Source organism: Stenella coeruleoalba (genome assembly GCF_951394435.1).
Source record: "Stenella coeruleoalba genome assembly, chromosome: X".
In the NCBI taxonomy this organism is placed as follows: Eukaryota; Metazoa; Chordata; class Mammalia; order Artiodactyla; family Delphinidae; genus Stenella; species Stenella coeruleoalba.
In genome coordinates, this window is record NC_137152.1 from 52,536,170 (window position 1) to 52,551,202 (window position 15,033).

Here is a 15,033-nt window from a genome sequence, read left to right on the forward strand (position 1 = left end):
TAAGGGTTTTCCCATCATCTGTCCTTCTTCATCCACTTAATCAGTGTTATGTTAACAACTGTCATGGCACTTAACAAGTAGCTAATTATTTTCATACCACACTTGTGGTTTTAAAGGCTCTTTTTTCCTTCAATTATACATTTTCCCAATTAAGTATTCAATGATGGACTGAGTGGAATCCAGAATTGCTGGCCTATCCAGAGAACTCACTTTGCTTGAATGCCAGTTACTCACATAATGCCATGTCAACCTGACTGATGATACCAGGCAATGGAAAGCACATCCACTAGTCTGCTCTTTCTTCTCATAACTTGCTACTTTCATAGCCTCATCCAAAATGCTTGTCAAAGTATTCCATATGATAACCACTGTGCAGTGTGTTCTTAGTCCTAAAAGGGCCAGATGCTTGGTCAAGAACCTACATTTAGTTCTGGTAGGCTGTCTTGGTCACATGTTACATACATATTGGAGTTTACAAGATAGGCCTACACCTAGTTGTAAAGAATAAACTTGACAATTATTCATACCCCTTCATGAGACACTGGGGAATCAGAGAGATCCATGGGAACTGACATTATCTGGTACAGTGCTGCCCTGTCCAATACAGTAGCCACTAGCCACATGTGACTCATTGAGCATTTGAAATGCGACTAGCATGACTGAGAAACTGAGTTGTTAATTTTATTTTCTTTATATAGCTTGTGGCTACCATATTGGACAGCATAGATCTAGACTATAGTTTAATGGAAGAATGTGGGATTTGAAGCTAAATAGATTCCCAGGTTTAAATCTTGTCAACTGTTAATTACTAACTATATAGCTATAACTTTGATCATGTTCTTTATCTTGTTCAAACCTCAGTTGCATGATTTGTAAAATGCGGATAATACCAGAACCTCACAGGGTTGTTTTGATTAGAGAATGAACGTAAAACACCTAGCCCAGGGCTCATCACATGGTAAGTCACCTTTAAATAATAGCTATTTATCAAGCTCCCCATTTTCCATATGGAGAAACTGAAGCTCCAAAAGAAATGTCTTGTCCACAGTTATAGAGCTAGTTGGAAGCAGAGTCAGGAGCCAAATCCAGATTGTCTCACATTTTTTGATAATGAGTTTTCCTATAGAGACGAATCCTCCTCACCCCTGAAGAGTGAAGGGTGGTAGCCCAAACAACTACTCAACTGCTATAAAAAAATATCTTATACATGTAGAGAAAATGTACCTTTGTGAAGCCTATTTGTTCCTTCCGGAAATTTTCCAGGGGTTTGATCAGCAAATCACTAGCATTGTGTACCTAGAGAAAAAGAAAGAACACGCAAAATAACTTGTAGATTAGCAAGGTTCAGATTCAACATTCATTGTTACTAGGGTATTTCCTTGTAATACACCATCCTGCAAAACGTTAACTAGTTTGCTGGTTTGTTGAGTTTTGTTACTGTGTTTCCCATATTGGTCTTTTAAAATCAAATGCTTTGACGATTACCTTAAGTGAATACCATGGGAGATAGCACAGGGGAGCATTTTTCTCAAGGACAAGAGCCCTTCCTGTGGGGGAGAAGATGAGAGTGTGGGTTTTCCAGTCATAGAGACCAGGGTTCAAATTCCAGCTGTGCCACTTAAGGTAATTTGCCACTCCAAACCTTTGTCAAATAGGATCATCACAGCACCTATCTTGTAGACAAAGTACCTAGCACAGAGTAAACACTCATTGTGGAAACTGGGAAGGAGTCAGAGAAACCATCCGATTTCTTGAATTCTAAGATTCATATTTTAACATTTCTGAAATCACCATGCATCATAGTTTGTCAGTGTTTTCCCTTCTTAGCAGCACATAAAATAATGACTCATCTAACAATCAATGACATCTTGGATTTAATGAGGGAATTACTCCCTAACCCTGGAGCAGTTGAGTAACTGACCTAGCTTTATGCAAACTGGTTTCTGAAGAAATGTTAAAGTGAACATTTCGCTTAAATTAACAAAGGTTTCAAAAACTCTTCTGGGTCCTTGCTACTCAAAATATGGCCCCCTAACCAGCAGCAGCAGCATCACCTGGGATCTTGTTAGAAATGCAGAATCTCAGCCTCCACCCCAGACCTATCAAATAAGAATCCTTATTTTAACAAGGGCCCTAGGTAATTTGTGTGTACACTCAAGTTTTAAAAGCACTGTTCTAGCTTTTTAATTTGTTTTAAGTTGGAGCTATTGGTATAATTAGACATTTGGATTCATTTCCTTAACTACTCACCAAAACTTCATTCTTGCATTAAAAATATAATGGCAAATTGGGATTAAGTTGATGCTTTCAAATCTTTCAATATTTATGATGTGTCTGGGAATTAACATAACTGTACATGGAAATCAAAATCTGTGAAAATCAGAGATAACATTAATACCAAAGTTGGAGAGGTGTGGAATCAAGTTTTAATTTGAAAAAGTAAACTTTTCCTCCTTAAAAAAAATCAAATGCTGTGAGAGGAAATGAAAGAAGGAACATTAGGGGCATTTCTCTGTAACTTTACTGGTAGTCTGATCTGAGTTTTTAATCGATAAATATCCAGGGTCATGCCCAGAAACAGACACAGGAAGCCTGAAGTATATGTGGAAAAGAGAAGAGAAAGGGAAGGGAAAATACATGAAAAGGCCAATTGCACCAAGTGCAAATCATTTCATGGGAGGCAAATGAGTTAGCAGGAATAGCATCAGGAAAAATCCCAGTATAAATTGTTTCCAGCCCTGCCCTGGTGTGTCATAAAACCAGAACATTTCCCTCAGAACTAGGAGTGTATTACAGCATCACAGAGAATACTGGACCAGGCCTTCTAACAACCTAACTGTAAGTTCAGAACCTGACAGGAACAGCCTGTCCAGGTACTAAAAATATTGGCATTAATATGGTGTTGGAAATATAAAAACATCATATCCAAATTGAATCCCTTGCACAGTGGGCAGGTAGGGACATACAAAGCTTTGTCTTCATGTAAACCTCTTGGGAGATTTCATCTATCCAATGCAACAAGTGGGGTTTGTTTCTTCAGAGGTACGAATTAGCTGCAATTTAATTTTGATCCATTACAAGACAAGAAAATGAGGGACTGGCTTCGTTATCAGAAGAGACAAAGTGTCAGTAAGACAAGATATGTCTTTATGACAAAAATAGAATAGAGAGTAGAAAGCCAGTTTTGACCAGTTCTGTATTCTCCAGAGTAAGAAGCAATTTTTAAACTACCAACAAAAAGCAACACGAATTGAGGCATTAATACATATTGTATCCAAGTCCTACAGGCACTTTGGACCTCTTATTTTCTATCCAGGTATGATTCAACGTTCAACTAAATGGGCAAACTCTCACCCAATCAAAGCTCCATGATATCAAAAATAGACACCAGTGACTATCCTTGATTGAAAACAATAATTCTCTTACTAAAAGTACCAGCCTGTCTCCTTTGCCCAATACACTCTACATTTCCATGGATTGTGAATTATGTGCTATCAACTTTGTGTACCCACCTGGAAATAAACTAAGTTATTGGTGTCATAGATTACATACAGGGAATAATTTTTCTTCTTTACTATTGTGGAAGTTTTAAAACATGGACACAAATTCTATGATACTCCTCACATTGAGAAGGAAGGTCTCCATCCCCTCTACCTTGAATATGAGTGGGTTTGTTACTGCTTTGAACAAACACAGTACAGCAGAAGGGATACTACATGACATCCCAGGCTAGGTCATAAAAGGCCAGTAACTTCCACCTGGTTCCCTTGGAACACTCCTCATGAGCCCTGAGCCACAATATAAAAAGTTGGACTACCCTGGGACTACCAAGCTAGAGAGACCAAATGTAGACATTCTTGTCAAAAGACCCGCTGAGCCCAGCCTTGCAGTCATCTCACTAAGGTGCCAGATATGTGAGTGAAGCTATTTTGGACCATCCATATCACCCCACCTCCAAGGTGAATACCACCACATAGAGCAGAAGAATCTCTGAGCTGACCCCTGCATGAATTCCTGACCCACAAAATCATGAGATAAAATTAAATAGTTTAAGTCACCACGTTTTGGAATAGGGTGTTATGTAGCAATAGATAATTAGAAAAACTATTTCCAGTTTCACGAAGATAACACAAAAGTAGCCAACTGGGAAACCTTGAGGAAGTTTGTCTTTGAATAAGAAGTGAACATGTCACTTCTAAAGAGAGTAATATGTGTCAAGCCTCTGTATGGATATTCAGCTGAGCCCTTGCATATGCAGGCACCCCAAGGATGGTACAGGTGCCAGTTTTTCATGTTCCATGGGGGATTTTCTTGCATAAGTAAGTGTGCCAGTAACTTCTCACAGAGTTCATAAGGCTACTATTTTTACGTTTGGCTCTGTCCCAGTCTAGAAAAGTAGCACATGGTTCACTTAAATTGGAGTCGAGAGTTTTCCTTAATTGCATTGGAAATACTGCTCCCTGTCTCCTACAACACAAATAGATTCTCTGAACCTTTTCCTCTCTTTAACATTCATTGGTTATTATACTAATTTCTGCCAGAACATAGAGCTAGAAATGTAGGAAAATGTCGCACTGAGGATTGGCTCTTTTTTCTTTCCCATTCAGCTTTACCTTTAAACTCCTTAGAAATCTAACAATTACTCAGAAAAGCCCTTTTAAGTAAACTTGGCCTTTATTCCCTTTCTTATCACTGCATTCATTTTGTGAGCTCTCTAGGACAAAAGCTCCTGCCTACTATATCACAGTAGAAGCCCCAGCATAAGTGACATTCTAAACACATTAGTGAGTTTATCTAAAATCTGGTTCTGATTGAATAAAACCAAACTAGATAGGCCACTTACTAAAATAGAGATGGCATTCAATCTATTAGTGAAATATTGCTCAGGAATCTTTGATGGTTAACCAATTACCAAAAGAAGGCATTGAGGGTACACTGTTTTAGGTCATTCTTGGCAGTCCTCAAAGAAAGACCTTGCCATTGCCAACAGAGTCCCCTTCAGAGTTAGAAAGGCATCTAGGCAAGCCTCTTATCATTAATCATAGAGAAAGTTTGTTACCCAGACTTTTAAAGGCCACTTTCAGAGGTACTACAACCTCCCCCACTGTACTTTTTAAGAAATAAAAGCGGGGATGCTCCTCTTCATTTATTCCCTCCATAGTTTCTTCAACAATTTAAAATTCATTATGAGAATGACTAGACATCTGCAGTTGTCACATGCTAGGGCTATGAACTTCCTTCATGTTCTACTAAAGCTTCTTTGGGCCTCTTTTTATAGAAATTATAGAAAGCTGTTTAACATTTACCATATTGAGGTACAAGAGTCCTTCTACCACAGTTCCAGGAAATGAGAGAGGTGCAGTCAAGAACGATCCCTGGCATGTTGTAAAAGGCCTTAATTGAGCCTAACCTACACAGAATTCCTGTAATTAAATAGGAAATAGGGAGCCAATACTCAAGACATGACTGAAGAATTGAGGGAACAAAAGGGCAGAACATAATTAAAGACAGAAGAAAATGAGTCAGTCCTGTGGAAAACAGCCAGCAATTATGGTGAGAAAAACATCTCAAAAGGTGAATCCTTCTTCAATATTTTAGAGCTCTGTAATCGGGTAAGTAAAAGAGATCAAGAAACAACTAGGGCTGAAGAGTTGTACAGCTGACATTTCTAGTGGTATCTGAATGAAATAGGGGTGAATGTCTTTGAGATCAACATTGGTAGCAGTCCACAAACTCTTATAACAGAAGAAAATATTTAGTAGAGTGTGGATTAGCTAGTGGGGCATCTAACAGGCTCTGGGAAAACTACCCATATTGGCCTCTCTTAACTATCATTATAAGCAAATCTCTTAAATGAAGAAAATTCCCAAGTCAAATTTCCACAAGCCAAATCTTGGGGGCAACAAAAGATAACTAGAAACATTTATATAATCAGTGCTTTTTGCTATTATAAAACACTACCATATTCATTTTATCATTTGGAGTACTTACAATGAACTTAGAAGATGGGAATTTTTTCTCATCTACATATAAAGAGAGACTAGAAGAAATAAAGTGATTAGTGTGAAGTCACAAATAAGTTAGTGGCACAGCCACTATTAGCACCTAAAGATCTAATTTCCCAGATTTACGGGCCCTGCCTTCAATCCTAACTCTCTAGGAGCTGAGATTAAATGGTAGCAGTATTCTGAGAAGCCAGTACCACCCTGTTGAAAAGGAAGAGTGATTACAGATTAAAGAACTCTTGCTATTGGAATAAATGGGTTTAACAAAACTGAGTTGCCAATACAAAGTCATCCAATGAGAGGAAGGGAAGATAGACCACTTTGTTGTCCTTAACACTGTTTCCACTTGACCCACATGCTCCTAATAAAAATAAATATTGACCAACATAGGTACTTCCACATTTAAGTCTCAGCTAGCTCTGGTGTGTGGCCAAGGACCTTCATTTTTAACAATTTCCCAGGTGACACTGGTGGTACAAGTCTAGGGACCACACAAAAAGATTATTTATTCAACTGTTAAAATAGAGTTCACAAAAAAATATAAATACTTAGGAATAAATCTAACAAAATACATATAAGATCATTATGAGGAAACTATAAAACTCTGAAGAAAGAAATCAAAGAAGGTCTAAATAAATGGGAGAGATAACCCATGTTCACAAATAGTAAGACACTATTTTTAAGATGTCAGTTTGTCCCATCTATAGATTCAATGCAATTCCAATCAAAATTCCAGCAATTTGTTTTGCGGATATTGATAAACAGGTTCTGAAGTTCATATCCTACTTCAAGACTTACTACAAAGTTACAGTAATCAAGATAGTGTGGTATTGGTCCATAACATTTTTCACAGAACAAGAACAAATAATCCTAAAATTTATATGGACCCACAAAAGACCTAGAATTGCCAAAGCAATCCTGAGGAAAAAGAACAAAGCTGGAGGTATAAACCATCCAGACTTCAGACAACATTACAAACCTACAGTAATCAAAGCAGCATGGTATTGGCACAAAAGCAGATATATATATCAATGGAAAAGAACAGAGAGCCCAGAAATAAATCCACAGACATATGGTCAATTAATCTATGACAAAGTATGCAAGAATATACAATGGAGAAAATACAGTCTCTTCAACAAGTGGTGTTGGGAAAGCTGGACAGCTATGTAAATCAATTAAATTAGAACACTCCCTCACACCATATACAAAAATAAACACAAAGTGTTTTAAAGACCTAAATATGACATGGCACCATAAAATTTCCAGATGAGAACATAGGCAAAACATTCTCGGACATGAATCATAGTGATATTTTCTTAGATCAATCTCCCAAAGCAAAAGAAATAAAAGCAAAAATAAACAAATGGGATCTAATGAAACTTAAAAGTTTTTGCACAGCAAAGGAAACCATTGGCAAAATGAAAAGACAACCTACGGAATAGGAGAGAATATTTGCAAACAATGTGATCGACAAGGAGTTAACATCCAAACTATACAAACAGCTCATACAACTTAATACCAAAAGAAAATTAAAAACTGAACAAAAGACCTAAATAGACATTTCTCCAGAGACATACAGATGGCCAACAGTCACAAGAAGAGATGCTCAACATCACAAATTATTAGAGAAATGCAAATCAAAACCACAATGAGGTATCACCTCACACTGGTCAGAATGGCCATCATTAAAAAATCTACAAATAATAAATGCTGGAGAAGATGAGGAGAAAAGGGAACCCTCACACACTGTTGGTGGGAATGTAAATTGGTGCAGTGACCATGGAAAACAGTATGAAAGCTCCTTAAAAAACTAAAAATAGAGCTACCATATGATCCAGCAATCACACTCCTGTGCATATATCCAGAAAAAAATTAAAACTTTAAGTTGAAGAGATACATGCACCCCAAGTTTCACAGTGGCACTATTTACAATAGCCAAGACATGGAAACAACCCAAGTGCCCACCAACAGATGATTGGCTTAGGAAGATGTGATACATACACACACACACACACACACATATATATATATACACACACACATATCAATATACACACACATATATATTTATATATAAACATACACATAATGGAATATTACCCAGCCATAAAAAAGAATGGAATATTGCCATTTGCAGCAACAGGGATGAACCTAGAGATTATCATACTAAGTGAAGTAAGTCAGACAGAGAAAGACAAATATCATATGATATCACTTACATGTGGAAGCTAAAAAATAAGACAAATGAATCTATATACAAAACAGAAACAGACTCACAGACATAGAAAATAAACTTACAGTAACCAAAGGGGAATGGGAGGGGAGGAGGGATAAATTAGGAATATAGGATTAACAGATACAAGCTACTATATATATAATAGATAAGCAACAAGGATTTACTGTATAGCACAGGGAGCTATATTCAACTTCTTGTAATACCTGATAATGGAAAATAATTTGAATATATATACATATATATATGAATCACTTTACTGTTATACCTGAAACTAACACAATATTTAAATCAACTATACTTCAATATTTTTTTAAATTTTGTAAAAAAAAATCCAGTGATATTGCTGAAAAAATAGACAAACAGATCAATGGAACAGAATAGAGAGCCCAGATATAGATCCACACAAATATAGTCCATTGGTCTTTGCCAAAGAAGCAAAGGTAATTCAATGGAAAAAGGACAGTCTTTTCAGAAATGGTGATGAAACAACCAGACTTCCCCATGGAAAAAAAAAAAAAGGAATCTAGAGACAATTCTTACACTTTCTCAAGAATTAGCTCAAAAGGGGTCATAGACCTAAAGGTATAACATAGAATTATAAAACTCCTAGAAGATAACATATGAGAAAATCTAAATGACCTTTGGTTTGCCACTGATTTTTTAGATACAACCCCAAAAGCATGATCTGTGAAAGAACTGATAAGCTGGACTTCATTAAAATTTAAAAATTCTGCTCCACAAAAGACATTGTTAAGAAAATGAAAAGATAAGCCACAGACTGGAAATTTTTTTGCAATGCACATTTCTGATAAAGGACTGGCATCCAAAATATACAAAGATATCTTAAAACTGAACAATAAGAAAACAAACAAACCAATTAAAAAATAGGCAAAAGACCTGAACAGACACCTCACCAAAGATGATCTACAGGTGGCAAATAAGCATATGGAAAGATGTTCCAAATCAAATGTCATCAGGAAAACACAAATTACAACAGCAAAGATATACCATTACATGCACATATTAAAATGGGTAAAATCCAAAACACAGCCAACATCAAATGCTGGTGAGCATGTGGAGCAACAATAACTCTCATTCAAAGCTGGTGAGAATGCAAAATGGTAGTCACTTTGGAAGACAGTTTGGCAGTTTCTTACAAATCTAGACATATCACACAATCTAGCAATTGGATTCCTTGGAAATTAATCAAAAGAGTTGAAAATTTACATCCACACAAAAATATCCACACAAATGTGTATGGTAGGTTTTTCATAATTGCCAAAACTTGGGAGTAACCAAGATATCCTTCAATGGGTGTAGGGATGAACAAACCGTGGTACATCCATATGATGGAATATAGGTTATAATATATGCATATATATTATTCAATGACAAAAAGAAATGAGCTTTCAAGCCATGAAAAGACATAGAGGAACTTTAAACGCATATTACTAAGTCAAAGGAGCCAATCTGAAAAGGCTATATACTGTATGACTCCAACTGTATGATATTCTAGAAGAGGCAAAACACAGTAAAAAGATAAGTGTTTGCCAGGGATTTGGATATCAGAGAAGGAAGGGGGAATCACAGGGGATTTTTAGGGCAATGAAAATATTCTTTATGATGAAACTTTGATGGTGAATATATGTCATTAAGCATTTGTCAAAACCTATAAAATATTCAATAAAGAGTGAACCCTAATGTAACTATGGACTTAATAATATTGCATTGATGTTGGTTCATTAACTGAAACAAATGTACCACACATGCAAGATGATAATAGAGGAAACTGTATGGGGAGGAGAGGGGAAAGAAAGGGAGTACAGTTTACCCTTGAACGGTGCAAGGGTCAAGGGAACTGACCCCCCACACACACTGTGCAGTCAAAAGTCTGCATATAACTTTACAGTCAGTCTTCCAGTATCTGAGGTTCCACAACAATAGATTCAACTGAACTCGGATCATGTAGTACTGTAGTATTCATTGAAAAGCACCCACATATAAGTGGACACACACAGATCAAATCTGTGACGTTCAAAGGGCAACTGTATATGAAATCTCTCTGCACTTTCCACTCAACTTTTCTGTAAAATGAAAACTGCTCTAAATATTAAAGTCTATTAATATTAATAAATTAGACTTTAAATGTAATGAAAAAAAGTTTTCACATATATTTAAATAAAACAATCATATGTCATAAATAAAGCCCACATTATTACTTCTAAAAGCACATAAGCACATAAATAGATAATTTGTTTAAGAACACTAAAGACCACAATTTTTGTCAACATGTTCGACAGTCGAATTTAACGTCCTCTGATCTTATCTCACTGAAATGAATAGACTAATTTCCCTCTACCTAATGCTAAACTCTCAGGATGGGAACTTGAGATAGAATAACCAGATCAATTCCCTGTCTTTACAGTACCCAGGTAATGATGAGACAGAAACTGAAACAACATAGTGTCACTCCAACCAATGAGGACAAGAAAACTTCCCAAGATCAGAGATGATCTTGGTTCTAGGCCCAGTGTTATTGACCTACCATCATCATCCTCTCGTTTTCTACTTCGTTGAGCAATTCGGCAAATTCCTTGAAGGATTCAGCTGAAATGACAGAATAAAAGATAAACCAAATTAATCATGGTACCTGAGAGGCAAGTGGGCAGAAATCTATGGGAAAAGAGGTAGAGACCAGTGCCCCAAGATGATATGACCACTAGAGGAAGGTGTCAAATCTAAGGACAACAAAAGAAGGAGTTCAGTACCTGGTGCATAGTTATTTCCTTTTTCTTCTTTTGTTTTTGTTTTTATTTTGCTAATGTTCCTACCCCAATTTTTTTTGCTCCAGTTGTACTGAGATATAATCAACATATAACACGGTATAAGTTTAAGGGGATTTTGGCAAACGGTAAAAAAAAAAAAATGAGCGTAAGATTAAAAAAATGTTAAACATAGAGTTACCACATGATTCAGCAATTCCATGCCTAGGTATATTGCTAAAAGAACTGAAAACATATACAGACAAACAATTATATACAAATGTTGTTGACTGCATTATTCGTAATAGCCAGTAAATGGAAAGAATGGAAGTGTTCTTCAATTGCTGAATGGTTAAACAGTTCTGATACAGCTATTCAATGGAACAATGTGTGGCAACGAAAAGAAACAAAGGATGGATACTCAATACAACATAGAATAACTTCAAAAACATTATGCTCAGTGAAAGAAGGCAGTCACAAAAAGCCACATATTGTATGATTTTGTTTAAATGAAATGTCTAGACTAGGCAAATCCAGAGAGACAAGAAGTAAATCACTGGTTCACTGAATGTAGGGGGAAGGTGGGAATAGGGACTGATGCTAATGGATTTGTGGTTTCTTTTGAGGGTGTGAAAATGATCTGGAATTGTATTGCAGTGATGCTTGCACAACTCTGTGAATATACTAAAAGCCACTGAGTTGAGGCTGGAGGGGAAGATGGAGGAAGAGTAAGACACGGAGATCGCCTTCCTCCCCACAGATACACCAGAAATACATCTACACGTGGAACAACTCCTACAGAACACCTACTGAATGCTGGTAGAAGACCTCAGACCTCCATAAAGGCAAGAAAGTACCCACGTACCTGGGTAGGGCAAAAGAAAAAAGAATAAACAGAGACAAAAGGATAGGGACGGGAGCTGCACCAGTGGGAGGGAGCTGTGAAGGAGGAAAGGTTTCCACACTAACTAGGAAGCCCCTTCATGGGCGGAGACGGCGGGTGGCGGAGGGGGAAAGCTTCGGAGCCGCGGTGGAGACCACAGCAACAGGGGTGCGGAGGACAAAGCGGAGAGATTCCCGCACAGAGGATCGGTGCCGACCGGCACTCACCAGCCCGAGAGGCAGGTCTACTCAACCGCCGGGGCAGGCAGGACTGAGAGTTGAGGCTCAAGCTTCAGTCAAGCGCAGGGAGAGGACTGGGGTTGGCGGCGTGAACACAGCCTGCAAGGGGTTAGTGCACCACGGATAGCCGGGAGGGAGTCCAGGGAAAAGTCTGGACCGGCCAAAGAGGCAAGAGACTTCTTCTTCCCTCTTTGTTTCCTGGTGCGCAAGGAGAGGGATTAAGAGCACTGCTTAAAGGAGCTCCAGAGACAGGCGTGAGCCGCGGCTAAAAGCACGGACCCCAGAGATGGGCATGAGACGCTAAGCCTGCTGCTGCCGCCAACAAGAAGCCTGTGTGCAAGCACAGGTCACAATACACACACACCTTCGTGGGAGCCTGTGCAGCCCGCCACTGCCAGGGTCCCGTGATCCAGGGACAACTTCCCCGGGAGAACGCATGGTGCCCCTCAGGCTGCTGAAACGTCACGCTAGCCTCTGCCGCCGCAGGCTCGCCCCGCACGCCGTACCCCTCCCTCTCCGTGGCCTGGCTGAGCCAGAGTCCCCGAAGCAGCGGCTCCTTTAACCCCGTCCTCTCTGAGAGAAGAACAGACGCCCTCCGACAATCTACACGCAGAGGCGGGGCCAAATCCAAAGCTGAGCCCCGGGAGCTGTGAGAACAAAGAAGAGAAAGGGAAATCTCTGCCAGCAGCCTCAGAAGCAGTGGATTAAAGCTCCACAATCAACTTGATGTACCCTGCATCTGTGGAATATATGAATAGACAACGAATCATCCCAAATTGAGGAGGTGGACATTGAGATCAAGATTTATTACTTTTTCCCCTTTTCCTATTTTTGTGAATGTCTACGTGTATGCTTCTGTGTGAGATTTTTTCAGTATAGTTTTGCTTCGACCATTTGTCCTAGGGTTCTATCAGTCCGTTTTTTGTTTGTTTGTTTGTTTTCAGTTTCTTGAGTTATTTTGTTTATTTGTTTTTCTTTCTTTTAAAACAATTAGTTTTCTTAATAATTACTTTTTATTTTAATAACTTTATTTTATTTTATCTTACTTTATCTTCTTTCTTTCTTTCCTTTCTTCCTTGCTTCCTTCCTCCCTCCCTCCCCCACTCCCTCCCTCCCCCACTCCCTTCCTCCCTTCTTTCTTTCTTTCTTTCTCTCACTCTCTCTCTCTCTATCTTTCTCTCTTTCTCTCTTTCTTTCTTTCTTTCTTTCTTTCTAATTTTTCTCCCTTTCATTCTGAGCCATATGGATGAAAGGCTCTTGGTGCTGCAGCCAGGAGTCAGTGCTGTGTCTCTGAGGTGGGAGAGCCAACTTCAGGACACTGGTCCACAAGAGACCTCCCAGCTCCACATAATATCAAACGGCAAAAATCTCCCAGAGATCTCCATCTCAACACCAGCACACAGCTTCACTCAACGACCAGCAAGCTACAGTGCTGGACACCCTATGCCAAACAACTAGCAACACAGGAACACAAACCACCCATTAACAGAGAGGCAGCCTATAAACATAATAAGTCCACAGACACCCCAAAACACAACATGTGTACCTGCCCACCAGAAAGACAAGATCCACCCGCATCCACCAGAACACAGGCACTACTCCCCTCCACCAAGAAGCCTAAACAACCCACTGAACCAACTTTATCCACTGAGGACAGACACCAGAAACAATGGGAATAATGAACCTGCAGCTTGTAAAAAGGAGACCCCAAACACAGTAAGATAAGCAAAATGAAAAAACAGAAAAACATACAGCAGATGAAGGAGCAAGATAAAAACACACCAGACGTAACAAATGAAGAGGAAATAGGCAGTCTACCTGAAAAAGAATTCAGAATAATGATAGCAAAGATGATGCAAAATCTTGGAAATAGAATAGACAAAATGCAAGAAACATTTAACAAGGACCTAGAAGAACTAAAGATGAAACAAGCAATGATGAACAACACAATAAATGAAATTAAAAATACTCTAGATGGGATCAATAGCAGAATAACTGAGGCAGAAGAATGGATAAGTGCCTGGAAGATAAAATAGTGGAAATAACTACTGTAGAGCAGAATAAAGATAAAAGAATGAAAAGAACTGAGGACAGTCTCAGAGACTTCTGGGACAACATTAAAGGCACCAACATTCGAATTATAGGGGTTCCAGAAGAAGGAGAGAAAAAGAAAGTGACTGAGAAAATATCTGAGAGATTATAGTTGAAAACTTCCCTAATATGGGAAAGGAAATAGTTAATCAAGTCCAAGAAGCACAGAGAGTCCCATACAGGATAAATCACAGCAGAAATATGCCAAGACACATACTAAATAAACTGTCAAAAATTAAATACAAAGAAAACATATTAAAAGCAACAAGGGAAAAACAACAAATAACACACAAGGGAATCCCCATAAGGGTAACAGCTGATCTTTAAGCAGATACTCTGCAAGCCAGAAGGGACTAGCAGTACATATTTAAAGTGATGAAGGAGAAAAACCTGCAACCAAGAGTATTCTACCCAGCAAGGATCTCATTCAGATTTGATAGAGACATTAAAATCTCCACAGACAAGCAAAAGCTGCGAGAGTTCGGCACCACCAAACCAGCTTTACAACAAATGCTAAAGGAACTTTTCTAGGCAAGAAACACAAGAGAAGGAAAAGATCTAAAATAACGAACCCAAAGCAATTAAGAAAACGGGAATACAGACATACATATCGATAATTACCTTAAATGTAAACGAACTAAATGCTCCCACCAAAAGACACAGAATGCCTGAATGGATACAAAAACAAGTCCATGTATATGCTGTCTACAACAGATCCACTTCAGACCTAGAGACACATACAGACTGAAAGTAAGGGGATGGAAAAAGATATTCCACTCAAATGGAAACCAAAAGAGAGCTGGAGTAGCAATTCTCA

General features: G+C 38.4%; 1 protein-coding gene across 4 annotated transcripts in view; it reads right to left on the reverse strand.

The window, feature by feature from the left end:
* Positions 1 to 15,033, reverse strand: part of OPHN1 (oligophrenin 1) — a 599,351-nt gene that overhangs the window by 351,703 nt on the left and 232,615 nt on the right. For all 4 annotated transcript variants that reach the window (XM_079910490.1, XM_079910489.1, XM_079910488.1 and 1 more), the window contains exons 4-5: positions 10,787 to 10,848; positions 1,225 to 1,296 (exon numbers count right to left, since the gene is read on the reverse strand). In XM_079910490.1, the coding sequence (XP_079766616.1) occupies positions 1,225 to 1,296; positions 10,787 to 10,848 (134 nt within the window). The remainder of the gene's footprint in view (positions 1 to 1,224; positions 1,297 to 10,786; positions 10,849 to 15,033) is intronic.